The 26052-nt window shown below is 47.1% G+C and overlaps 1 protein-coding gene across 2 annotated transcripts; it reads left to right on the plus strand.

The window, feature by feature from the left end:
* The first annotated feature begins 22332 nt into the window (after positions 1-22332).
* On the plus strand, positions 22333-25279 carry LOC120709277. 2 transcript variants are annotated; one of them, XM_039994850.1, is made up of 3 exons: positions 22333-22531; positions 24611-25057; positions 25173-25279. In XM_039994850.1, the coding sequence occupies exons 1-3, from the start codon at positions 22488-22490 to the stop codon at positions 25246-25248; spliced, it is 567 nt and encodes a 188-aa protein (XP_039850784.1). In that variant the 5' UTR covers positions 22333-22487; the 3' UTR covers positions 25249-25279. The 2 variants fall into 2 exon arrangements, with proteins under 2 accessions (XP_039850784.1, XP_039850773.1); XM_039994839.1 differs by lacking the exon at positions 22333-22531 and having other exon boundaries at positions 23965-25057.
* Positions 25280-26052: the final 773 nt, after the last annotated feature.

Genomic DNA, 26052 nt, shown 5'->3' on the forward strand with positions numbered 1-26052 from the left:
CGCCCCCGCTCCCTCCAATCCCCGCGCCGGCGCGTCCCGCCCCCCGCTCCCTCCCATCCCCATGCCGCCGCGTCCCGCCGCCCCCGTTCCCTCCCATCATCGCGCCCCACCGAGTCGGCAGTCGGCACTCCTGCAGCCACCGACGCCTGACGCCGCATTCGCCTCGGCGCCTCCACCTTCGCCTCCGCTCTCCACAGTACGCCCTGCTCCCTGCTGCGGTGCTGCCTGCCTTGGCGGGTCAGCCCCTCCGTCCTGCTCCCTGCGCGACCGGACGGCGCCGCCACCTCCTCCCTCGTGCCGGGATGCGGGATGTCACGCCGTCTCTTCTTCCGGTCCTCCCCGCGCGGCCGGACGGGGCGGACGGCACAGCAGACCCCTCCCTCACGCCGGGACACGGGTGCCGCGCCGCCTCCTCCTCTTCTAGTCCTCCCCGCGCGGCCGGACGGTGCCGCCGCCACCAGGGCGCCGCCTCGTCGAATCCTCCTCCTATAGGTCCTCAACTTGCTCTCTATCGCCTCGGGTATTTCGGTGGACCGAAAAACCGAACCGAAATTTTCGGTCTATTAGGGTTCGGTTCTTGTAAATTTTCTAGAAACTTCGGTTCTCATTTTTTGGAACCCGAAATTTGCGTAACCCGAATAGACCGAACCGAATTACCCTAATAGACCGAATGCCCAGTCCTATCGGCGGCCAGTAGCGCAGCACGAGCCGCGGGAGGGGCCCATCCTCGATATGCAAGCAGCGCAGCGAGGGGCGGAGGCCCCTGTTACGACCTGGATAGGATTATAGGGAAATTTGGGACAGGATAGCAGAGAAATTGGGCCCGAGGATAGAAGAACTCCGACGGAACCCGGAGAGGAAGACTAGTTTGAGTTCAGGAATGTTTTTTTTTCGTTTTTCTCATGTCCCCTTTTACAGACAAATACTAGCGCTTATATAATCGCGCGTACAGACTCGCCCTTCCTCTGGAAGGGGCCGGAACATGTTGGGCCAACTAGGCCAACATACAGATACTATTCTACTTTTGCCTTCTGTCGGGATTCCTATCCATCTTCCGGAAGATAGGAAGATGAGGAAACTTTCAATGTTTGTGATTCGTGCAGGCTTTATTCACCGTCCAATCCTCCTCCTTTTAGTTGATTACACTTTTTTTTTCCGTTTCCTCCGTTCCGCTCCGTCAAATCCTCTCTTTTTTTTTCGGCGTGCCTCCCTCGCGCCTCGCCTCCTCCGACGACGGCGTAGGCTAGTACGGGTAGCGATACGATGACAGCTGAGGCGACTGCAGAGGGTTGTAGTAGTACGACTCGTACGACGACTGCCGGCCGTAGTAGGACGGCGTGTAGTGCTCATCGATGTAGCCTTGCGATGGCCCCACCCTCGTCGTCGGCGACGGCATTGACGCCGGAGGTGGCGCAGGCGCGAGGGCGTAGTAGGATGCGCTCATGCTCGGCTGCGCCAGTTGGAGCTCGTCACCACGTGCTGCGGCGCCGGCATGTGGTTCCTGTATCCGCCGCCGGCGCCCTGGTCGTACTCCATCATCACCCGGGCGTCGACCAGCTCCTTCTCCATCTCCGGCGATGGCGGCTGCTACCTCGCTTTCCCCTGCGTTTCGCTAGGTTGATGATGGTGATGCGGCGGCTCTGCTGCCGGCGCGGCCTTGCCGCCTGTGGCAGTACCGCCCAAATTAATCCGGCTCAAGTGCGCTAATCATCACCCTAAAGGTAATCCCGGCTAACACGCACTTCAAACGGAGTAATCCGGCAGTGCTGTCGGGTAAAGTTCCGAAGAATCCACCTGAGCGTCGATCGAACCCAAAGCTTACATGCAACTCACACGAAGGTGAGTCCCGAGAGTACAACATTTCACAAATTCTTACATCACAGAGTCTTAACTTAACATATTACAAACCGAGTTTGAAATCTTAAAAAGGTACTTGAAATTCAAAATGAAAGTAGTTCAGAGTTTAACTGCAGCGGAAATAAAGCGAGATCTAAACGACGATACACGATGTCATGATGAAGCCCGTACATGACATCACTCGGCACTGTCATCGTTGGCCGTAGTCGAATCCCATTCCACCGACCAACCAGGGGGTAAAGTACACGGCCAAGTCAAGCTAGCTACCTGATCTTCAAACGTATCACCTGAAAACAAAGTGGAGCCACAAGCAAGGCTGAGTATACTAATACTCAGCAAGGCTTACCCGACTAAGGGTATACTTATCCCTTAATCTAGACATGCAAGGCTTTTGGCTTGAGGGGTTTGTTTTGCCGCAAAGCATTAAAAAGTAGATCCTTAATTTTAGGTTTTAGCTTCCAAATTCTAGTTCAATTAACCATTCTAGGTGAGCATCTATCCAATAGCATACATGGTGGGAAACAATTATCTTTCATCATCTAAACAACCATATTCATCATTATCATCATCTTTCACTTCTTACTCTATGTGACAAAAGGGTTAAGCAGTCCCAAACCGTGAGAAGCGGATGATTCGAATCGAATTTGTTAACCTGGCCAGGCAGACCTAAACACACGCATGGGAACAGAGTCACCCACGCAACAGTTCCCTTCAATTCCCGATTCACGGAACAGGCCCACCGCCCTCAAATACAGCAGTACGACGACTCCGTACTCGCCATTAGCTAGATGTGAACGAATTCAAGACGGTGGGGAGTATGTTCCGGCCTCGGTTCAATCCAGTACTTAAGCTTACCGATTACCATATTCTCGGCATGTGGTTAGTACGTTCAAAAGCTTAACCACCACTACCACACACTACGGCCTTATCCATTTTTACTAAACAGACGGGGTATCACAAGTACCACAACCCCGCCCGTGAACCTTATAGTTGCAGTATGTAGTGGACATTCAATTCCTATAATTCTCGCGAGTGACAGAAAATCACTCGACTTCTACCGAACCATTAGCCTAGCCAACTAGCGACCTAAACCAACTAGTGTTCAAGCATAGGTACCTAGGATCATGCAACTAAGGTTTCAATCAACTCCTGTAAACGTAAATGCACAAGCATATAGAAATATAAGTGGTTGCATAAATCTACAACAGATAGGACATGCTCCGGGGCTTGCCTTGCTAAGCAAAGTTAGCCTTGGGCTCTTCCGAACTTTGGTTCGGGTCTTCGGCGGCTTCAGTCAGATTAGCTTGGGCTTCACGCTGCTCACTCTCGGACTCCGGCACCAGCTCGTACGTATCGTCGGCGAGAGTAGTCGAATCTACACGAGATGCATATGCATGAGTTTACGTGATGATCTCAATTCATGATTTAATTCACTATAAAGTTGCAAACCAACACAATCCAGTTAAGTTGGAGATTATGTTCTCTTTATTGGGCAATCGTTTATAGAGTACTATCTAACATGATTTTATTCATAAAAGGACTAGGAGTTTGTTGTCTTTCATTTTCTTGACATGTAGAAATGGTATTTTTTTTCTTAATTAACACTATGCTAACCTGTAAAGCTATAACTAGGGTTACATATACTTTTTGGTACTGAAATTTTTATGTAAGGTACATACCTGAGTAACATGCCTACTGTGAAATTTTTAGCTAATTTCATTGAGCAGATTAATTATTAAAAAGACATTAAACAGCTACTACTAGGAGCAAGATTCATTTATACAGAACAAACCACACAAGTAAAGATGCTATAATTTTTACTGGGGCTTCCTACTCTTATGTGGCATCTACTGTTAATTTTCAGATTTTATGGAGCAGTAAAAAGAGCATGAAAAATAGAGAAACAAATAGATGTATGGATCAAAACTAATTTCCATAGACTGTTACACTAATTTATAGAGGCTCAAACTTTACCAGAAGGATTTAGTACTCTAATAAAAGCTCTAGTAAAAATATGAGATTTTTCTATACAGAGAAACTATTTGTCTTTATTTAGTACATTTCTTCCTACCATAAATTATTTGGATCAGTTTATCTTAACTAAAAATTTCCAAACTTTTTTTGAGGAATACATGAATCACAATAGAGCAACTATAAAAGTTTCAGATAATTAATATTAGCAGAACAATTTTTATAAATAAAACTATTTATCCTAGGCATAAAGCAAGGTCTATTAAAAATCTATAGCTAGATTTGTCCTATGGTCATGAAACTTTTACACAAGGCTATGAATCCAACATGTAACACACTGACCAAAAATGGCCAACAGATCATGCATGTAACTTCAGATCTAATAAAAGCTATATTTTCCTTGTGTTTTAAATAAAGCAAAAACTATTGAGCAAATGAAAAAGTTCATGTAAATAAAGTTACAAATCTCTTTGCAAGGATTCCAGAACAGTTGAGTTTGCATTTTTCTAATTTTTCTACAATTTTTAAACGAATTTACAAGTTTGCTGTTTTTGAAAACAAAAAGAAAAGAAAAACGAAAACTTGCATCTAGGCCCCTGGAAAGATTTGGGCGATTACAAATGGGTCCCTGGCCGGAGTTGGAGCAGGGGAGACGTCGGGCGGCCGGATTCCGGCGAGGAAACTCGCCGGCGGCATGGGGTAGGTGGGGGAAAAGGAAGAGGGCGTCGAGGCGAACCCCTGGGTGGGCTTGGAGAGGGCAAGGGCGGCGGGAGCAGGCACGCCGGCGAGGAACAGCGGGCGGCGGCGGGTCTGACCAGCGGCGGCGGCGCTCCGGCAGCCGTGAGGGACGGGTAAGGGGTCGGCGAGCACCAGTGGGAGGTGGAGATCCCGTTCCCGAGCTCCGTTGGGGGCGGAGGGAGGCCGGAGATGGGGGCTCCGCTGCGAGGTCGAGCACGGCGGCGGCAATGGTGGGCGGCGAGCGGCGTTCTGGGCAGGGGAGCGGCGGTTCGAGCTTGAGGAGGAGAGGAGAGTGGAGAGGGAGGGTGAGGCCGCTTCCTCGCGATGCAAATGGGGGGGGGGCAGATGGTTTCTGCAGGGGGAGCACGGGTGGATGGGTGCTCGACGGCGGCAATGGCGGCGGCTGTGGCTCGCAGGCGCGCGAGCAGGGGCCTGCCTCGGCTTTTATGGGCGAGCAGGGTGAAGGAGAAGGGGATGGGCGCGGGCAGGGGGCCAGGCAGCTCGGGCAGCGGAGCGGGGAGTCAGCGAGGGCGGCGTGCGCACTCGAGTGGGGGTGATGGCGCGGCGCAGCGAGGCAGCGGCGCGGTGGTAGCAGGCGCAGCGAGGCAGCAGCGCGGTGTCGTGCGGGCGGCGCAGTGAGGGCAGGCGCTCGAGTGCTCTGCCCTGCTCGGCCCTGTGCTCGGGAAGCAGGGAAGCAGGAGGAGGGAGAAAGGAGGGAGAGAGAGAGAGAGTAGAGAGAGAAAGAGAGAGAAGTCAGAGAGTTGACTCTAAATTTTCTCAAAATTTTCAATGGGAGCTCGAAAGAGTTTGAATACAAAAGTTGCTCAAAATTCAAAATCCTACAACTTTCATTTCAGGCACATTTTCATTTGAGGTTTGGTTTGAAAGTTACAAATTCAAATTTAAATGTAAAAGAAATTACCCTAAACCCATCGTTTTTCGAATTTTCCTCCAAATTTTGTGTGCTAACTTGAAAAACTTTGAACATGATAGTCCGGGTGTCCTATAATAATAGATGTGGCAACAAACCCTGAGTATTCTAATACTCAGTAAGGCTTACCAGACCAGTGGGTATAATTTAGCCTACCTAACTAGACATGCAAGGCTTTTGGCTGGTGGTTATTTTGTAGAAAAAGCTTCTAAAATAAGTCCTTATTTTTCCACTTTTAGCTCCAAATTTAATATATAACAATAATTAACTAGTATTTGCACCTGCTAAGCAAATCATGGCAAACAGGGAATAATAATTTATAATAGTCATTTCTAAACATCACATAAAATTTCATATAGCATTACTACGATGCAGTGCTGCGATCAAGGTGCTCATATCCGAGAGCGACTGACGGCGAATCGATCCGATTTAACCTTGCAAGGTGGACCTAACCAACACGGCACGCAAAAGCCCCGTCGGACCCCACGCACCAACCTTTCCCCTCCTCGCCTCGAATTACAGGAACCAGCCCAACGACATATGGTCAGCCGAGCTCAACGTGAGACCACCAAAAATAAACATATGCATCCCAATTCTTCGCGACTACTCGACTCGCCCCAGGAGTTGGGTGCGGGTTCCTGTACTTTCGAAGCAAAGCAGTACTCGGCTTACCGGTTTCGACTACCTCGTACTCCTGGTATGCGGTTAGTACTATTCAAACTCAATCACAGGGCCAGACAACGAACGGTCCTTAACCGACATAGACGGGGCTAACTTTTCCCCGCCCGGTCTCCAAATTATTTTCCTTTCTTACCTAATTCAATATTCCATATATTCAAAATAACTAAATACCCTATATCTCGCGAGTGACCCGAAATCACTCGTCTTCTACCGGATTCTATTAAGCATAGCATTTCTATTGTCCTCTACATACTAGTACAACTCGAGGGAACCTAGGGATCATGCAACTAGGGTTCCAACAAATTCCTAAACCTAATGCACAAGTAATGGCAACATAAATAGGTGTTATAATTTGAAATAGTAGGATGTGCACCGGGGCTTGCCTTGCGTCTGCTGCTCAGTGCTAGGGTGAGATGAGCCTTGGGCCTGCTCCCCACGATCCTCCTGCTGCGGGGCGTGCCCCTGCGGCTCCTGTGGCTCCGCAACCACCTCGTACACGATTCCTTCAGCGGCGGCGTCTACACGTATGCATATGACATAAAAATGCATGCGGTATGATTGTAACTTTGAAATAATCCTAACCCGTAGCTACACACCGCTACCCGAGACAACCCGACGTCCAAAATCCTGCAAAACCCGAAATATCCGGATTAATATCCGGAATTTCCGGGTGTGAAATTTCCGGAGTATCCGGACTTACACCCGGAGTTTCCGGATTTCCCACTGCTTTCGCCCCCAAAATTGAAGTTTTGATTGAGGCAAAACCAACCCACAAAAATCGAAACCCTCCTAGACCCTAGTAGAGTGATTCATAAGAAGATGATTGACCCAAACGGAATCACTAAAAACATCCTAGAACGATCATTCCATTTAGCCCTAGCTTGGGTACCTTCTCAAGTTGAAATGAATCCACCCCAAGGAGGAATGAATGGAAAGGATGATTCTCCACGCCGATAGAGGTTCCCTTTGCCTTGGAATCAACTTGAAATGGAAGATCTTGGGGTCTAGGGCTTAGGGAGAAAGGAGGACTAGTGAGGGAGAGAGGGAGAGCTGAAGGAGGGCTCGTGAGGAAGAGAGAGAGCTGAAGTGAACGGTGTTTTAACATATGAAAACAGTTAGAAGGCTAAAAACACGTGATATGGAGCTTCAGGTCCGGAGTATCTGGGTTAATCCGGAGTTTCCGGTTTAATACCCGGAGTATCCGGATATTTCCGGAAGTTCCGGGTACAAATTCCGGAGGTTCCGGTTTCCCCAGACTCCAGAAAATGAAACTGAGTTTGAGCAGAGTTTTCGACTTGATTAGCGATGGATTAACTCAGGTCACTAATTAATTAGTTAAGCCCAGTTTTTTTAACACTCGGGTGTTACAATCTCCCCCCCAAAAAGAAATCTCGCCGCGAGATTTAGTGAAGGTACAAGGATTTAAAACAAAGAGGGAATGGTAAAATACCTCGATGTGTTTGTAGCAACTTAGGATATTTGGACTGAAGAAATTCTTCTGTTTCCCAAGTGGCTTCCCGCTTGGAATGATTACTCCACTGAACCTTATAAAAATTGGTGGTTTGATTCTGAGTAACACGGGTCTTGTGATCAACAATTTTCACCAGGTGCTCTGGATAAACAAGATCGGGTTCCAGTTGCAATTTCTCTATGTCAATCACCTTTTCTGGAACACGGAGACATTTCCGGAGTTGAGAGACATGGAAAATATTATGAACCGCGGATAATCGGGCAGGGAGTTCCAGGCGGTATGGTACCGCCCACATCGCTCAAGAATGGGAAAAAGGCCCAACATAGCGAGGTGCGAGCTTTCCTTTGACCCCGAACCGCTGGACCCCCTTCATTGGAGATACCCGCAAATAAACCTGATCCCCCACTTGGAAGGAGATAGCTTGCCGCTTTTTGCGCATAACTCTTTTGGCGGGTTTGAGCCGCTTTCAAATTTTTTTGTATGAGCTGAACTTGCTCCTCAGCTTCCTGAACTATATCAGGCCCAAAGAAATTTCTCTCCCCACCTTCCGACCAATTTAATGGTGTCTACTCCATCCATATAATGCCTCAAAAGGAGCCATTTTGATACTCTCCTGGTAGCTGTTGTTGTAAGAAAATTCTGCAAGTGGCAGACATTCATCCCACTTTTTACTATAAGATAGTACACAGGCTCGCAGCATATCCTCCAGAATTTGATTGATTCTCTCTGTCTAACCGTCCGTCTGAGGATGATAAGCTGAACTACGAATGAGCTGAGTACTAAGGGCTGAGTGTAACTGCTCCCAGAAGCGTGCAACAAACTGGGCACCACGGTCAGAAATAATAGTCCGGGGTACCCCATGCAAGCTAAGAATCCGACTGATATACAACTCCGCATAGTGCTGTGTCCTGTAAATGGTCTTCACCGGTAAGAAATGGGCTGACTTCGTGAGACGGTCCACAATCACCCAAATAGAGTCATACCCCTTTGAGGTCTTGGGAAGCCCAACAATGAAATCCATACTAATATCTTCCCACTTCCACGATGGTATACTCAGGGGCTGCAAGGGACCAGCTGGTCTCAAATGACTCGCCTTCACCCTTCACCCTATCACAATCAGATACATATCTGGCAATTTCCCGCTTCATCCTCGTCCACCAAAATCGCTGTTTCAGATCTCGATACATTTTGTTGCTGCCCGGGTGAATAGAATATCGGGAAAGATGAGCCTCATCAAGGATTTGTTTCCGAAGCTAAAAATTTTTAGGCACTATTAACCGATCTTGAAACCAAAGAACCCCTTCACTATCTCGATGGAAGCACTGCACCTGAGGATCATTCTCACTGAGCCGTTGCCTGATCTTATCCATGCCCGCAACATTTTTCTGAGCCTCCACAATTTGATCTCTGAGTGTAGGTGTCAGGGTAAGATTAGTAAGTGTGCCTTCAGATACAATAGCCAGATTTAATTTTTCCATTTCTTGGCACAAGGTTTCATGCACCACTGAGGCTGAGGTGCAACTGCAACTTGCCTTGCAACTCAGTGCATCCGCAACGACATTCGCCTTACCCGGGTGATAATGAATCTCCAGATCATAATCCTTTATCAACTCTAACCACTGACTCTGGCGCAAATTAAGCTCACTCTGGGTAAAAATATATTTAAGACTCTTGTCGTCCGAGTGTATGTGAACAGGATTGCCCAGAAGATAATGGCGCCAGATCTTTAATGCATGTACTACTGCTGCCAGCTCCAGATCATGAGTGGCATAATTTTCCTCATGTCGTCTGAGGGCTCTAGAGGCATAAGCAATTACTTGCTGGTCCTGCATAAGGACGCAGCCTAGGCCCGTACCTGATGCATCACAGTACACATCAAAAGGCCGGGTAATATCTGGCTGAGCGAGGACAGGGGCAGACGTCAGAAGCTTTCTCAAAGTCTGGAAGGCCTGCTCGCATTTATCATCCCAACTAAATCTCACCCCTTTCTTGAGTAACTCAGTCATGGGCCTAGCAATTTTTGAGAACTCCGGTACAAACCGACGGTAATACCCTGCTAGCCCAAGGAAACTCCGGATCTCTGAAACAGACTCTGGAGTCTTCCAATTCAGGACATCCTGAATCTTGCTAGGATCAACAGAAATCCCCTTGTCTGAGATGATGTGGCCCAAGAACTGGACTTCCTTGGGCCAGAAATCACATTTACTGAATTTGGCGTACAGCTTGTGCTCCCGCAGGCGCTGAAGCATAATGCGGAGATGCTCTACACGTTCTTCTTTATTCTTGGAAAATATCAGGATGTCATCAATGAAAATCACGACGAACTTATCTAGCTCGGGCATGAACACCGAGTTCATGAGATACATGAAATGAGCAGGGGCATTCGTTAACCCGAAAGACATGACCAGATATTCAAAAAGTCCGTATCTGGTGGAAAAAGCCATCTTGGGAATATCCTCAGCTCTAATCTTTATCTGATAATAGCCAGAGCGGAGATCAATCTTGGAAAATACTTCGGTCCCGAATAGCTGATCAAACAGAATATCAATCCTGGGAAGGGGATATTTATTTTTGATTGTGATGGCATTCAGAAGTCTATAGTCCACACACAACATGAGGCTTTCATCTTTCTTTTTCACAAAGAGTGCAGGACAGCCCCAAGGTGACATGCTAGGATGGATATAGCCCTTATCAAGCAATTCCTGCAATTGTTTCTTTAACTCCGCCAGCTCATTGGGTGGCATCCGGTAAGGCCTCCTAGAAATCGGTGCCGTACCCGGTTGTAATTCAATTGCAAACTCCACGTCATGATCAGGTGGCATTCCAGGCAAATCATCCGGAAAGACGTCCGGATATTCACACACCACTGGTATATCTGCTAGTTTCTTGTCCTCGGCGTGGTTCACCGTATGAGTCAAAGACACGTGATCCCTCAAATTCAAAGTCATACTACCATGAATAGAGGATTTGATGTGCACAGATTGTGAGATCGTGTCCAGAGTAACTCCCTGACCCTCCATCCAGTTCATACCCATTATAATATCTATCCTCTGGGTTGGTAACATTATCAGGGCCGTAGGGAAAAATTTTCCTTGCAACTGTAGGGGTACTTGCTTAACAAATTGATTGGTGATTAACTTTTCCCCAGGCGAATGAATATGGTATGGGTTGGGCATGCTTTCAATTTTTAACCCCAGTCTAACAACACACCCCTTGCTAATAAAGGTATGAGACGACCCTGAATCAAATAATACTGTAACGAATTGTTCATTTACTGAGAACGTACCCGCCATCACTGGAGCTCCCTCGGGAATACCCTCGAGGGTGGTGTAGTGCACCTATCCTTTCTTGAAGTGAGCCACTTGCTGCTTCTGACTCGGCTGACCGGACTGCTGGCCTTGCTTGGGTGGCATTGGACAGTTCCATGCAAAGTGACCCGGCTGCCCGCAGTTGTAACACGGAAACAGATTGGGGCGCACCCCCGGCTGCTGCACCCAGACCTTCTGCTCATTCTGCTGAGGAGCAGGAGGCCTGACTGTCCCCTGTGGCTGAGTTTACTGAGGGGTCTTGTATCCCCACTGCTACGGCGGCTGGTGCTGAAAAGGGGCTCTCTGCGGGCCTGACTGGACAAGGCGAAACCGCTGTGGGGCGCTGCTCGAAGATCCTGCTGTCGGTGCTTTTCTCTTTTTCTCTGCCTTATGAGCCAGGTGGTCGTCCTCCTGTATGATAGCCCCATTTACCAGCTCACTAAACGTGTTGAACTTGAACATTGCCAGAAGATCCTGGAGCTTGCTGCTAAGCCCCTGCCTGAAGCACGTCTATTTCTTCTCATCAGTGTCTACATGATAACCAGCATATTGGGATAGGGTGTTGAACGTCTGGGCATACTGCATCACACTGTTGTTGCCCTGCTTTAGGGCCAAGAACTTAGTCAATTTTCTTCTAATTACTCCTGCTGGAACATGATGTGCCCTGAAGGCTTCCTTGAACTCTGCCCACGTGAATTGAGTGCTAGCAGGAAACATAGCCACGTGGTTGTCCCACCACATACGTGCGGGACCTCGGAGCTGCTGTGTTGCAAAGGCAGCTTTGTCCCCATCATTGTATGGGTATAGCGTGAATTTGGACTCGATGGTCTTAAGCCAGCTGTCGGCTTCCAATGGCTCGTCCGCTTTGTGAAAGAGCAGCGGCTGGGTGCCCAGGAACTCTTGGTACCCAGGAACAGGTGGTGGGTGGTGTCCTGGCCGTGGCGCTGCCCCCTGCTCGACGAGCTGACGAAGGAGTGCCGTCTGCTCGTCGCGCCCAGTCAACATGGCTGCAATGGCCTGAGCCAAATCCGGAGGGTTCGGTGGTTCCCCCATTCTGCATTCAGCCATGGTTGGATTAGTCCCATAATTTTGATTACAAAACAATCAACCATGGAAGAACATAGAAAGCGTAAATTAAATAAAAAATCCGGAAATCTTTTTTTTGCAACCAAATCCGGACTATCCGGAATAATATCCGGAATATCCGGACACCCCCTACCCGGAATATCCGGAACTATATCCGGATTTTCATGTCGCGTTCACAACGCCCCCAAAACTTAAGATGCAGAAAATTTTTTAAAACAAAGAATGACATGATGCATGATCGCCCTGCGTTAATTCTCTCAACCCAAGACTAAATATCTAACTACTCCTCTAACATAGATTTATAGGGCTTACTACGAATACTCCCACCCATAATAGTAAACTACATTCATCCTAAGTCAAAAATTCATTTTTACTTTGCAATATCTTGAAATTAGTCATGCTCGTACCACCCCCGATGCGTTTCGGCTCTGATACCAGCTGTGACAGAATCGCCAAATTAAAACTCTAATTAAGCGTAATGGCCATCATTTGAACACATCGGGCGCATTAGCTTAACGGCTTAATTTGGCGATCCTTTCTCAACCCACGGCCCGATCGAAACAACACCGGTAGTCCCACGTGATGGTGGGCGCAGATGGTACAAGCACGAGAAAATACTTAAAATACGAGAGCGATCACGACACGAAACATTAAGTTTTAGAGGCCGAGTTCAAATACATAAGTAATTTACAAGACTAACTTTACAATAGATACGACTGAAGTTCGATTATAAAAGATCCTACAACTACTCTAGCTTTCACCAGTTCTGATCTATCAAGACCGGTCAGACCGGTTCTCCCAACCGGTCGGACCGGTCAGCCCTACCTGCCGACACCACCGGTTAGACCGGTCCCACGGGCCGGTCAGACCGGTCTGCACAAAACAGAAATGCTGCACACTCAGCCCCAAGTGTACAACTCGACAAAGCCCTAGCCTAAGGGTCCCGCTCCTCGACCTGCCACCCCTCTGCATCCCGGCGGATGAACTTGACATAGCAGGGGCAGAAGTCGACGTCCGGGTCTCCAGTAATAATAGATGTGGCAACAAACCCTGAGTATTCTAATACTCAGCAAGGCTTACCCGACCAGTGGGTATAACTTAGCCCACCTAACTAGGCATGCAAGGCTTTTGGCTGGTGGTTATTTTGCAGAAAAAGCTTCTAAAATAAGTACTTATTTTTCCACTTTTAGCTCCAAATTTAATATACAACAATCATTAACTAGTATTTGCACCTGCTAAGCAAATCAAGGCAAACAGGGAATAATAATTTATAATAGTCATTTCCAAACATCACATAAAATTCCATATAGCATTACTACGATGCGGTGCTGCGATCAAGGTGCTCATATCCGAGAGCGACTGACGGCAAATCGATCCGATTTAACCTTGCAAGGTGGACCTCACCAACACGGCACGCAAAAGCCCCGTCGGATCCCACGCACCAACCTTTCCCCTCCTCGCCTCGAATTATAGGAACCAGCCCAACGACATATGGTCAGCCGAGCTCAACGTGAGACCACTAAAAATAAACATATTCATCCCAATTCTCCGCGACTACTCAACTCGCCCCAGGAGTTGGGTGCGGGTTCGTGTACTTTCGAAGCAAAGCAGTACTCGGCTTACCGGTTTCGACTACCTCCTACTCCCGGTATGCGGTTAGTACTGTTCAAACTCAATCACAGGGCCAGACAACGAATGGTCCTTAACCGACACAGACGGGGCTAAATTTTCCCCGCCCGGTCTCCAAATTCTTTTCCTTTCTTACCTAATTCAATATTCCATATATTCAAAATAACTAAATACCCTATATCTCGCGAGTGACCCGAAATCACTTTTCTTGTACCGAGTTCTATTAAGCATAGCATTTCTATCGCCCTCTACATACTAGTACAACTCGAGGGAACCTAGGGATCATGCAACTAGGGTTCCAACAAATTCCTAAACCTAATGCACAAGTAATAGCAACATAAATAGGTGTTATAATTTGAAATAGTAGGATGTGCACCGGGGCTTGCCTTGCGTCTGCTGCTCAGTGCTAGGGTGAGATGAGCCTTGGGCCTGCTCCCCACGATCCTCCTGCTGCGGGGCGTGCCCCTGTGGCTCCTGTGGCTCCGTAACCACCTCGTACATGATTCCTTCAGTGGCGGCGTCTACACGTATGCATATGACATAAGAATGCATGCAGTATGATTGTAACTTTGAAATAATCCTAACCCGTAGCTACACACCACTACCCGAGACAACCCGACGTCCAAAATCCTGCAAAACCCGGAATATCCGGATTAATACCCGGAATTTCCGGGTGTGAAATTTCCGGAGTATCCGGACTTACACCCGGAGTTTCTGGATTTCCCACTGCTTTCGCCCCCAAAATTGAAGTTTTGATTGAGGCAAAACCAACCCACAAAAATCGAAACCCTCCTAGACCCTAGTAGAGTGATTCATAAGAAGATGATTGACCCGAACGGAATCACTTAAAACATCCTAGAATGATCATTCCATTTAGCCCTAGCTTGGGTACCTTCTCAAGTTGAAATGAAGCCACCCCAAGGAGGAATGAATGGAAAGGATGATTCTCCACACTGATAGAGGTTCCCTTTTCCTTGGAATCAACTTGAAATGGAAGATCTTGGGGTCTAGGGCTTAGGGAGAAAGGAGGACTAGTGAAGGAGCAAGAGAGCTGAAGGAGGGCTCGTGAGGAAGAGAGATAGCTGAAGTGAACGGTGTTTTAACATATGGAAACAGTTAGAAGGCTAAAAACACGTGATATGGAGCTTCAGGTCTGGAGTATCCGGAAGAATACCCGGAGTATCCGGGTTAATCCGGAGTTTCCGGTTTAATACCCGGAGTATCCGGATATTTCCGAAAGTTCCGGGTACAAATTCGGGGTCCTTCCTGGCGAGACTGAGCGCCTTCTCCTAGGGGTGGCCGCGGGGGCACGCGGCAGGATCGGCCGAACCGGAGGGTTGGCTGAACCCACTTGGGCGCCTCCCAAGACCTGGCTTCCCCGCACTGGTGTTGCGACAGCGAGGGGCTCCAAATCCATCACAGGGGCCTCCAACATCGCTTGATCTTCGGCGGGCACTTCCACGGGCACAGGCACAATCCCCTTGCTGAGATCAGGGGTTGAGCTTGAGCCGACGAAAGGGATGAGGTACTTTTTGGACATGGCGGCGAGCTGGACGAGTTGGTGGATTCGGCGTTTGGGTGGATCGAACGGCGGTGGAGAAGGTGAGGGATTGGAGTAGGGTTTCTTCTCTGCACCTCTCAAAACCAGTCGCACATCGAGAGAAGAGTTTTTGGATGAAGGAGGAGCGCATGTGCGAAAGTTGGGAGGCGGCGGCGACTACCATGGGTCGGCCGAACTCTTTTGGGCTCCGTTGGGCCTCCACTTCCTCCTGTGGGCTCATGGTTCGAGAGAAGAGGCAGGGAGATAGGATTCACTCGAGGTATGGTACAGGGGCTGGACCAAAATTAGAAAAGATATTGGGTCGTTTACGCCGACCGCTAATCTAGAGTAACTTCGGCTAGCTGCCTGATATACTTTATGGGGTCGCCAGAGTGATTTACCTAGACAACGTACCTCATTCTATCGACGGGCATGACTGCCTTTCGATTGTCATCAGGTAGTGCCATGTTGTCCTCCCTAGCCACTCCTGTCTACCTTCCTTGGTCTGCGTGATTTCTTCCTTCCCTGTATTGTTAGCGACTACAGAATACCCGAGGGACAATGTGGATTCAAAAGTTATAAGTATGGTCCTGGGTGTTTCCGTATGGTTTTCAGTTCAACCACTGCACGTCCTTCTTGCATGCCGCACAATGTATGCGCGTAGTCTCGGCTGCAAGGTTAGTGCACAAACACAAACACGATTATTGCATAGATGATATAAATTGTGCACAACCATCCTAAGGATTCTATAAGGGAAACTCTAGGGTGGCCACACACCTCGTGATGCAATGGCATAACGGACGGCCAAAGATGGGGATGATTTCGGTGAACATGGGATGGAAGGGTTCCATGTCCTTGGAGTGAGAGTTCGGTCCCTGGATGGGAGTACCTCAGAAAATGTCGGATCCCATAAGAGAAGAGTGATGTGCAGCAGATCTGGGGATCACTATGAACAATTCTGAGCTCGGATCTCTAGAGTGATGAGTTTATTCAACTCATCCTCTTCTAAGATAGGCATTATCGTGCTTCCTCGAAGATGGGTAAGAGCATGAAGCCTAACTTTAGCTTCCAATGGAAGTTCAATTGATAAGGTATGCGAGTTTGTCTTCCATTGGGCATCGATCAAATCAAGGAATGAGATGAGATAGCAGGCCTGCTTGATTTGATCGGCATCGATCAATAATCGAGGTTAAGATAACAAAATTAGTCCACTCGATTTGATTGGGAAATAATCATGCTCCCTTGGCCAAAGAATGGGTGTGTCACATCTGCAATGGTGGCTAATGTCTAGGCTCAATCTTTGATGCGTGAACACCTTAGAGAGGGCTTTTGACTTGGGAACACGATATGCCTACCGTACCCTCCTTAGGAAGTTATAGCTGAATCAAACAACCAATCTTGCCAGGAATGATCATTCTTTTCAACTATTCCTCCCTAAGCACCCCTCGGGATATAATCCCGAGAGGAAAGCTAAGAGAAGAGACGGTAGGGGAACCGAAGGATAGGAGTTGCACTAGGCACTCTTTCCCTTAGATTCCTGCTGTTCTGGTACGGTATCTTCAGCCAGAGTTGTGAGATGAAAGATATGAATGATCGAACTCCAGTGATGATAGCGCTAGGTGACCCAATGCTTTCTCCTCCTTGCGGGGCATCACTACCCTGGACGATTGAGGGGTTGAAATCTCGGATATCCTCCAAAATCTTTTTCCCACGAATCAGATCCGAGAGCATGAATGAACCTTCGGAGATAGCATCGAGATACATGGCATGGTCCTTGCATAATCCTGACCAAAAGTGTTGAAGTAACACGGGGTCGGGTATGTGCAGGACTGGGCATGATTCTACCAATGTGGCAAAACGATCCCATGCCTTTCCTAGCGATTCCTCTTCTCCTTGTTTGAAACTGAGGACCTTTACTCTTAAAGAAGCAATGCGGCATAGTGGAAAGAAACAGGAGAAGAATTCCGCTCGCAAATCTTCCCATGCGACCGAATCTTTTCCAAAGCAAAGATACCATCTTCTCGCCTTCCCAGAAAGGGATAGCGGGAAGAGTTCCCTCTTAAGAGCATCCTGTGTCAAGCAGGTTTTACCCTGGCTAAAGCATAGGTGCTCAAAGTCTCTCACATGATGGTAGGAGTTCTCATGATTTAACCCCAAAAAGGAATTCTCCTGAACTAGCTTCATGAGAATGGGGTGAATCTTATAGCCGGATGAAGAACTGGGTTTCGCTAAGGATGGCTCTAAAGATTCACTCCCAGAGGTCGAAAGGTGTGTATGAGGATAACCTTCCATGGATAGCGGGGGTAAAGGTAGCAACAAAGAAAAGATAAAAGATACGAGGGTAGACGGGTTCGTAGACTTCACAACAACCGTTCCCCGGCAACGGCGCCAGAAATGCTTGTTGGTATTTCTTAACATCACCACTATTGGCGTCGGTCTAGCGTGAGCGAGTAAGAACACCTAGGTATACTGACGGGTGCGAACGAATCTGCAAGCACACGGATACACCGTTGTAGCACTTCTCCCACGGAGTATTCCTAGGGTATCGAATCCAAGGAACGGGAGTGCTGGTCTACGAGACGTCTAACCAAGGACACTGAACCTAGCTAAGGTAGATGGAGAGTGAGAGAGCTTCCTATGGGTATGATTCTAGAGATAAGGTCAGCCACGAGTAAAACACTCACTTCGGGCACCGGCTCACCCCCTGGCTATGACAGGTGGTTCCGGCCTTTAGTTCTACACCGTATCCGAACATGGAGGAGTACGAAGGGTCCAACGGCTGTCACTACCGCGGCCTACCTCTAACTATTCGTGGGATACGGGCAAACGAAGGATAACCCGTAGTCCAGACACCACGTCTGCACCACCGATCACTACTAAAGCCTGACTACGTTTGTGCACCCGTAGCCTTGCTATAGCACTCCGTACGAATACGAAGTGACGAACCCGCGAGTACGGACTAGATCTTACTCAAGAACGAATCATGTGCGATAGGAAGAACTGGATGCCACGAATTCACACATTCCTAATGGATCAAAGTGGATTATCCACACAAACTGATACTAGCAGTTGTGAACTAACACCACAGGATCAAAGAGTATTGCCACGAAGAACATGAACCTCTAGATCAGGAAGGCGGGAAGAACACAAGAACGGTTCATAAGAAAATGAACACCACTTTAGTCTAAATAGGAAATGCACGGATACTCACTTTATTCTAAATGAAGAACAATAGCATCCATAGAGGTACAAGACTGGATAGATGATGAACAACTCACCATCATCTAGCCTCCATCTCACTCCTTCACCCCTTCTCTACCTAGCACTATCCTAGTCTACATACTCCACACACACATGAGGGAGGACACAACACAAAGGAGAGAGGTGTTGGCTTCAAGTGTTACTCCTAAATGAGGCCCCTCCCCTCCTATATATAGTGCAAGGGGGACCAGAAACCGAGCATCTCAACCTGTTTCTGCACACCGAAATGATCCCCTGAGCCAATAGGAGACCACCACGTGGAAGGCCAGGATCAACCGAGCCTAAGGCGGTTCGGCAGAACCCATGGTTCGGTCGACCCCTTGTGGGCCTGGCTGGCCCTCTCCTTTCGCGTGGTGACTGATATGTGGGCCCTTGGGTGTAATTTGGGTGTGTTTAGTTCTGTAGGTCGGTTTGGAGTTGCCGTGGGCCCTTCTATCCATGTGACGCTTACATGGCAGCGTGTGATTCGTCAGGGGTGGCTTCTCTTGTATTGGTGACATCATCGATCCGCATGTATCCTGTGTGGCAGCCTCTCATTGGCTGAGCCTGAAGTGCTTGGATCAAATAGGTGTACTTTCCTTCCCATTTCTTATGCTATATGCCTGTGTTCGAATAAACATCACCACTATGGAATTTGTCAGTTTAAGCGCCTATTCTAGTGTAGATGTCTATTTCTCATGCTAGAATGCAGGAGTTGACGGCCTAAAATATGGTAGTTAACAGCCATCAACACTGACCAAAGGGAGATCGGCGGCGGTTGACAACGGGCAAGCCGATGAAGGCGACCTAGGGTTTGTCGGGGGGAGAGGAGGAGGCTGCCACCGACGTGGCCCGGTGGGTGCCCACGATAGCTACAGGACGGGCGGAGTGGGTGGGCGCTAGCGACCCAGGGCTACCATGCGCTCCCCGCCAAAGCTCCTGAAGGCAACCAAGTGGTTTCGGCGAATAGGAGGTCAACGCCGGCCAAGAAGGTAGTGGCAAATCCGGCCGCCGAGAGGATGGATGCGGCCTCCACCAGCGGAGGGATTCGCGACCAAGTTAGGGTTGAGACGGGAGGGTAAGGGAACGAGGAGGGAAGGAGGGCCTCGCCGCCACCGTCCTCGCCGCCGCACAGGCTTTCCGCAGCCGGCTCTGGTGGCGGTGTGGCTGGGAGAGGGCGGGAAGCTTGGTGGCGGCGGCGGCTAGGTGAGGTGCCTCCCGTGCCACCCGAGGGGGGCAACGTGGGGGCCTAGGAGACTCAGAATCTAGGTTTGCCATCCACCTCTGACAGTACTATTTCCCATCTGGATCAATATCACCAAAGGAAACTGCTGCATGGAATCATCTCATGAAATGTTCATGTCACCACCACCACCCTACGACATAAACCAGTGCACTATTGTGAGTATCATTGCCTCATGCAAATTCTGCAATTGATTCTTTCATGCAAACTCAAAAGTCAAACAATTGATTTCTAGGTATTAACCCTTGTCGAAGTCGCTGATTTATGGTCATGTTATGCATTTGATCTTTCAAGAAACAGAGTTCCAATCATGGACCTGTTGACACCTTTTTGGGACCAACACACGAACACACTCGAATGTGCGGCGTGAGGAGGAGCTCACTGTAGTGCCTCCAACGCAGGCCGGTCAGACCTGTTATGGGTGCCGGTCAGACCGGTTTCGCCGAGGTGAACCGATGAGAGACCTTCGTACGCTCGCACGGGAAAGATCCCATCAGGACATGCACACACATGGTTGTTCTAGGGTTGGCAGGTCACCTAGAACACCCTCAATCGATGTAGAGAATGAAGGAGGAATAGCAAGTAATAGATTGGAAAAGCTAGGGCAAAGAGAAAAGGTAAAAAAGATAAAAGAAGTGTTTTTGATCAATTGGATACCCTCAATCGGCCGTGACCCTTTATATTTACAGGGCGGTGAGGTCTTGCCCCTAATGGAGTCAAAACTCGTACAAATTCCATGTCAAAATACAACTCCTAACTCGGACTACACAGACCAGACCGGTCTGACCACCCTGGGCAACCGACCGGTCTGCCTGGGGTGCAGGACTTCCCGAAGCCGTATCTCCCTCATATGAAGTCCAACTCAGACGTTCTATATATGAATCTTAATCTACTCGACAAGAGCTACATAATGGTGAAGTCTAATCTGAATTTTGAGGACTTTGACTAACCGATCTGACCGGTTTGGGGACCCGGTCTTACCAGTTTTCCTAGTTTAGGGCTGAATCTTGCCAGAGCTATAATTCTTTCATCCGTACTCCAAATTGTATGTTCCACATATGTATTTCGATCATATCAATGGGCTCTATGCATTGGTGATGTCTAATCTGCATTTTAAGTAAATTGACCAAACCGGTCTGACCGGTTGGGGAGAGGTCTGACCGGTCGGGCCACTTTTGATTACGAACACATGCCCTCCTATTTTTTTGGCAAAGCTTGCGTGCCAACATTCTCGATGATCAAAATTGTCTAAAGATGATGATTAACAATATATCATCCATATATTGTTCCTAAGGGTGATAACACCTTATCGGGCATAAAACACACTTTTAATTCAAGGAATGACTTGCTTTGGACTCCATACCTGCTTAGTAGCTACTGACTTTGCCGGCGTCACCTCTGCATGCTGCTCTATTGATCCTTGCTTCCTCATCCGCTGCAATCTCCTCTTTTGAGTATGAGACAAGCCTGAGGGACACCACCTCGGCTGTGAGTAATTTGAATCTCCCTTGTTGTCTTTCTCACCTCCTTTAGCATCAATGGGTGCATTTCTGACCAAATTATTATCAACAACAAATGGTCTTTGCAATGAACCATAATTTGCATATGTAGAAGGATATTGAATAATATATGATTGCATATGTAAACTACCATAATCCAAAGGTGAAAAATAACAAGGATATGACCAAGACCATGGTGTGGTCGGTCCAACATATGAATAAAGTGCAGCAGCATAATTCACTTGAGATTCATAAGAATATGGATTATTTTGAGGTCTTGGTGAAAAATTTGATTTTTACTTTTATTTGGCCGACTCCCTTGTTTCTGATTGGTTCCTTCTTTCTTGTTGAAAGGACCTTGATGTCGCCTAGAGGGGGGTGAATAGGAGAGTTGACCAATTCTTACTTTTCACTCCAATCAGCCAAGCTGCCAGTGCCAACCAGTTAGACCAGTTAGACAGACTGGTCCTACTTACCACACAGATCCAACCGGTCAAACCGGCTTCTCCTACCGGTCAGACCGGTGCTACGCAGTGAGCACACCAAATGCAGCTCAAGCTCCTCCTCAACTTCTAGCATGAACCAAACTTGGTGAGTGGCTTATGTAGATGATTTCTAGCAGGGCAAAGAGGTCCCTGCACACAAGACAAGCACACCTAAGTAGATCGAATCACTTGAGTACAAAGGGATCACAACTTGCTTGCTTTCTTTGTTGTGAGCCAAATATCATTCATTCAATATATCAAGCAATATTACACCATGAATGTAAGAATAAAAATCTACTCATAATATTTAGATAAACAAGTTAGTTCTTTAATCATTTGTCATACAATTCACCAAAACCCACTTAGGGGCATAGATGCACTTTCACTTGTACTTGGTCAAAAGCTCCTTGAAGGTCGGCTTCACCTTATTCTTCAATTTAGAGCTAGCCCTGCTGTCCTGGATGGACTGGTCAGACCGATTCTGAAACCGGTCAGACCGGTCTTTGCTGCACTGGCATCTTTGCTTTTGCTTTGCCCCCCGAACGCTGAATTTTTCAATGTTTCTTGAGGGGCCTTCTCCAGCAATTCTTTTTTCACCTTCATTGCATCTGGAACAACAAGCCATTCTTTTCTGTTCTAGATGGGTAAGTTAAGGTCACTCTTGCTGTCATTGAGGTTGTAGCGTTCATGATTGCTGTTGGGGTCATCCTTGTCTGTTCTTTTTTGTTTTGTAGGATGGACCGCAACACGGCTTGTAGATTTGCCATCCGCATCCCTAGCTATCAGGAGCATGGTACACATGTGATTCATGCCACCTGCAATAAGAACTGGGTTCGTGATAAGGATACAATTTCATGGATGGATTTCTATGCTGACTTAGATGCTGAGATAAAGCGAAGCAGTGCCCAAAATTTATCAGTGAGCTTTTGGGACAAGGTTGCATGTGAGTATAGCGACATTGATTCTGATTCCTCATTGCTTACTGCAATTGATATGTATTGGGACATTAGAAGGCTTCCTATGGTAGTTTCAATCATTAACCAGCCAATTATAATAGCAGTTTATGTAGTGAAGTTGATGTTGTTGATATAAAATCAAATCAGCTTTTGATATGCAGCACTAAAATCAAATCAGATCTAGTTGACAGTGCACCTGATCTTGTTACTAATGAGACTAATGATCCTGATTCTCATACCAATGATCCTTGGGGTGAAAATGATGAAATAGAGTATGTTGGAGTAGATGATGAGCCTGTTGAGCGTGCTGAACCTGCTTCTAACATTGACTTTGATTACATTTCTAACACTGATGAAGAAGATAATGATGACTGTGCTATTGATGATGAGGAAAGTTGTGATGTGGTTGAGCATATAACTGACTTAGAAAACCCCAAGATTGCTGTTGGGGTGACATTTGAAGATAGAGACACTTTCATGAGAGCTATTAGACAGTATGCTATTCTGAATGAGGTTGAAATTGTAGCTCATTATAATGAAGCAAGGAGGTATAGAGGATATTGTAAAGCCAAGAAGTGCAAGTATCACAACTGCAGGATGAAAGGACATGGCAGACTAAGAAGATGCCTAACAAGCATTATTGCAAGAGCACAAGTAAAGTACAGAACAATTGCATGGCTAATCAATTCTGGGTTAGGGATCGAGTAATCCAATGGTTGAGGCAAGATCCCACAATTGGAGCTTCTGCTTTGAAGAACAAGTTGGAGGAGAAGTACTTGATCAAGTTGTCATACTGGATTGTCTACAATGGCAGGGGGTTAGCACTTGATGAGATCTTGGGCAAATGGGAGGATAGTTTTGACTATGCTTTTGCATTCAAGGCAGAGATAGAGAGAAAGGCCCCTGGCAGCATAGTAGAGATAGATTGTGAAAAGGTTGGGTCCAAGATGAGATTTTGTAAGATGTTTGTTGCTTTGAGGCCATGTATTGATGGATTCAAAAATGGGTGCAGACCATATTTGGGCATTGACTCCACTGCTCTTACTGGAAGGTGGAAGGGGCAGCTAGCTGCAGCTATAGGCATTGATGGACATAACTAGATGTTTCTCGTGGCATATGGTGTATTTGGATCAGAGACACAAGATAATTGGGGCTGGTTCATGAACAAGCTTGCAATGGCAATTGGATCCCCACCTGGACTTGTCATTTCAACTAATGCTGGGAAAGGTATTGACATAGCAGTGACAAAAGTCTTCACCAATAGTGTAGAGCATAGGGAATGCATGAGGCATCTTTACAAAAATTTTAAGATGCGATATCGTGGAAAGATCTTTGAAAAGAACCTCTAGCCAGCTGCAAGAGCTTACAGGAAGGACATATTTGACAATCACTATAACATCATGAAGGCATCATCCACAAAAGCAATGAAATGGATTGAGGACAATCACAAGCACTTATGGGCAAGATGTTATTTCTCTATAGCTAGCAAGTGTGACTATGTGACCAATAACATTGCTAAAGCCTTCAATAACTAGATAAAACATGACAAGTCACTGCCTGTGATAGAACTGATGGATTCAATTAGACAAAAAATCATGGAGAAATTGTATCAAAGAAGAACTCTAGCCATGAAGTTGACTAGTAAAGTGCTGCCACACATAATAAAGTCTCTCAATGCAAAGAGTAGAGGACTGGTTGGATATTCAATCCACAAAGGTCTTGGTCACATGGCAGAGATCAGTGGTGTTTATAGGGATTTGACACCTTGGAGACATACTGTTAATCTAGAACAAAGAACTTGCACATGTAAGAGATGGCAGCTCATTGGATTCCCATGTAATCATGCAATCAGTTTGATATGCTCTTATAGGGCTGTAGAGTTGGAGGATTATGTCGACAGCTGCTACTTTGTGTCAAAGTTCAAATCAGCATATGAAGGTTGGATGGAACCAATACCAGACAAGAGTATGTGGCCTCAAGTACAACTAGAATTCAAGCTGTGGCCTCCAGTACTCAAGAGGGCAGCAGGTAGACCAAGGAGTAGGAGAATAAAATTAGTTGCTAAGGGTGGCAGCAGGAAAAGAAAGAGATGCAAGAGATGTGGTCAGTTAGGACATATGCAAAAAACTTGCAATGAGACGGTGTATGACTCAGATGATCCACCTCCTGCACAACCAAAACCAAAGAGTAACAAAACCAAGAAGGAGAAAGTACCAGCCAGCACAAGTACATCTAAAAATAAGAGGACCAAAAAGGAGAAAGTAGCAGCCAACACAAGCACACCTAAAAATAAGAGGACCAAGAAGCAAGTGATCACAAAAGTAGGAGCCAGCCCAAGTACACCATTGAAGCTGCTACATGCACCATCAACACCAACTAGCCCATTTGATCTAAACTGTAGTCCTGGGGCACTAACTAGGAGGTAATCATCCAGACTTTATTCTCCTACTCCTCCACTGCAATGCACCATCTATACTTTTTTCTAATATCAACATCTAGACTTACGTTTTTTCCCTAATCTTTGTTTTCTTTCACAGTCGAGCTAGGAGAATTGTAGTGGAGGAGGCTGAGGTGCATGGAACAATGGCACTGGACCATCTAATGAACATCTGATGCATGTGGTTGTTTGTTTGTAATTTTTAATGGCAATTAGATCCCTAATTGGACTTGTAATGGCACTGGAACTTGCATCATGAACGTCTTTTGCCATGCCAAATTGATGTAATTTGTGACATGTTAACAATTATGATATGCTAGTCAATTATCATACATATATTGTCTCCTCAAATATGTTGACTGGATATTGTGGTTGCAAGATGGAGTAATGGCATCAGAATGCTCTTTTAGACAGCCAAGGGCATTTTAGTCTTTTTAAGGCATGTTCTCTCCCCTTCCAGATTGCAAATGAGTAGTTTAATAGGACCAATGTGCAGCGCACAAAATTTACAACACACGGTGGGCTGCAGACTATTTCAACAAGTAGAGTGTGCAGCGCACAAAATAGTGTTTTCGCAGTGTCCTGTAGAGAAAAACCCCTATAATGACATACTAGAATATCTATCCAGGTAAAATGTCTAGAACTTCATAACATGTTGTCCATATGAAATGCCCAAGAGGTAAATCTAAAATGTCTCCAACATCATAAAAGTAGCAAACTAGATCCGGCCACGCTTGGCCATGCGTAGCTTGACCCTCTTGGCAGCTGCCACCCCTGCCCTCGTTTGACGTGTTGAGAAGGTGAAACGGTCAGGTGGCCCGTGGTCTCGAGGGGGTCGCTCGTCTCCTGGCTACGGAGGCAGTGTCGCGTAGCCTTGCTACGGCAACTATGTCGTAGGTACTGGAGCACCACCTAACTGGGAAGCTCTGATCTCCTCCTGCCACTGTATGCCGATGTCTAACCACCAGTCGAAGTCCGAC

The sequence above is a fragment of the Panicum virgatum genome, chromosome 1K (genome assembly GCF_016808335.1).
Source record: "Panicum virgatum strain AP13 chromosome 1K, P.virgatum_v5, whole genome shotgun sequence".
Lineage (NCBI taxonomy): Eukaryota > Viridiplantae > Streptophyta > Magnoliopsida > Poales > Poaceae > Panicum > Panicum virgatum.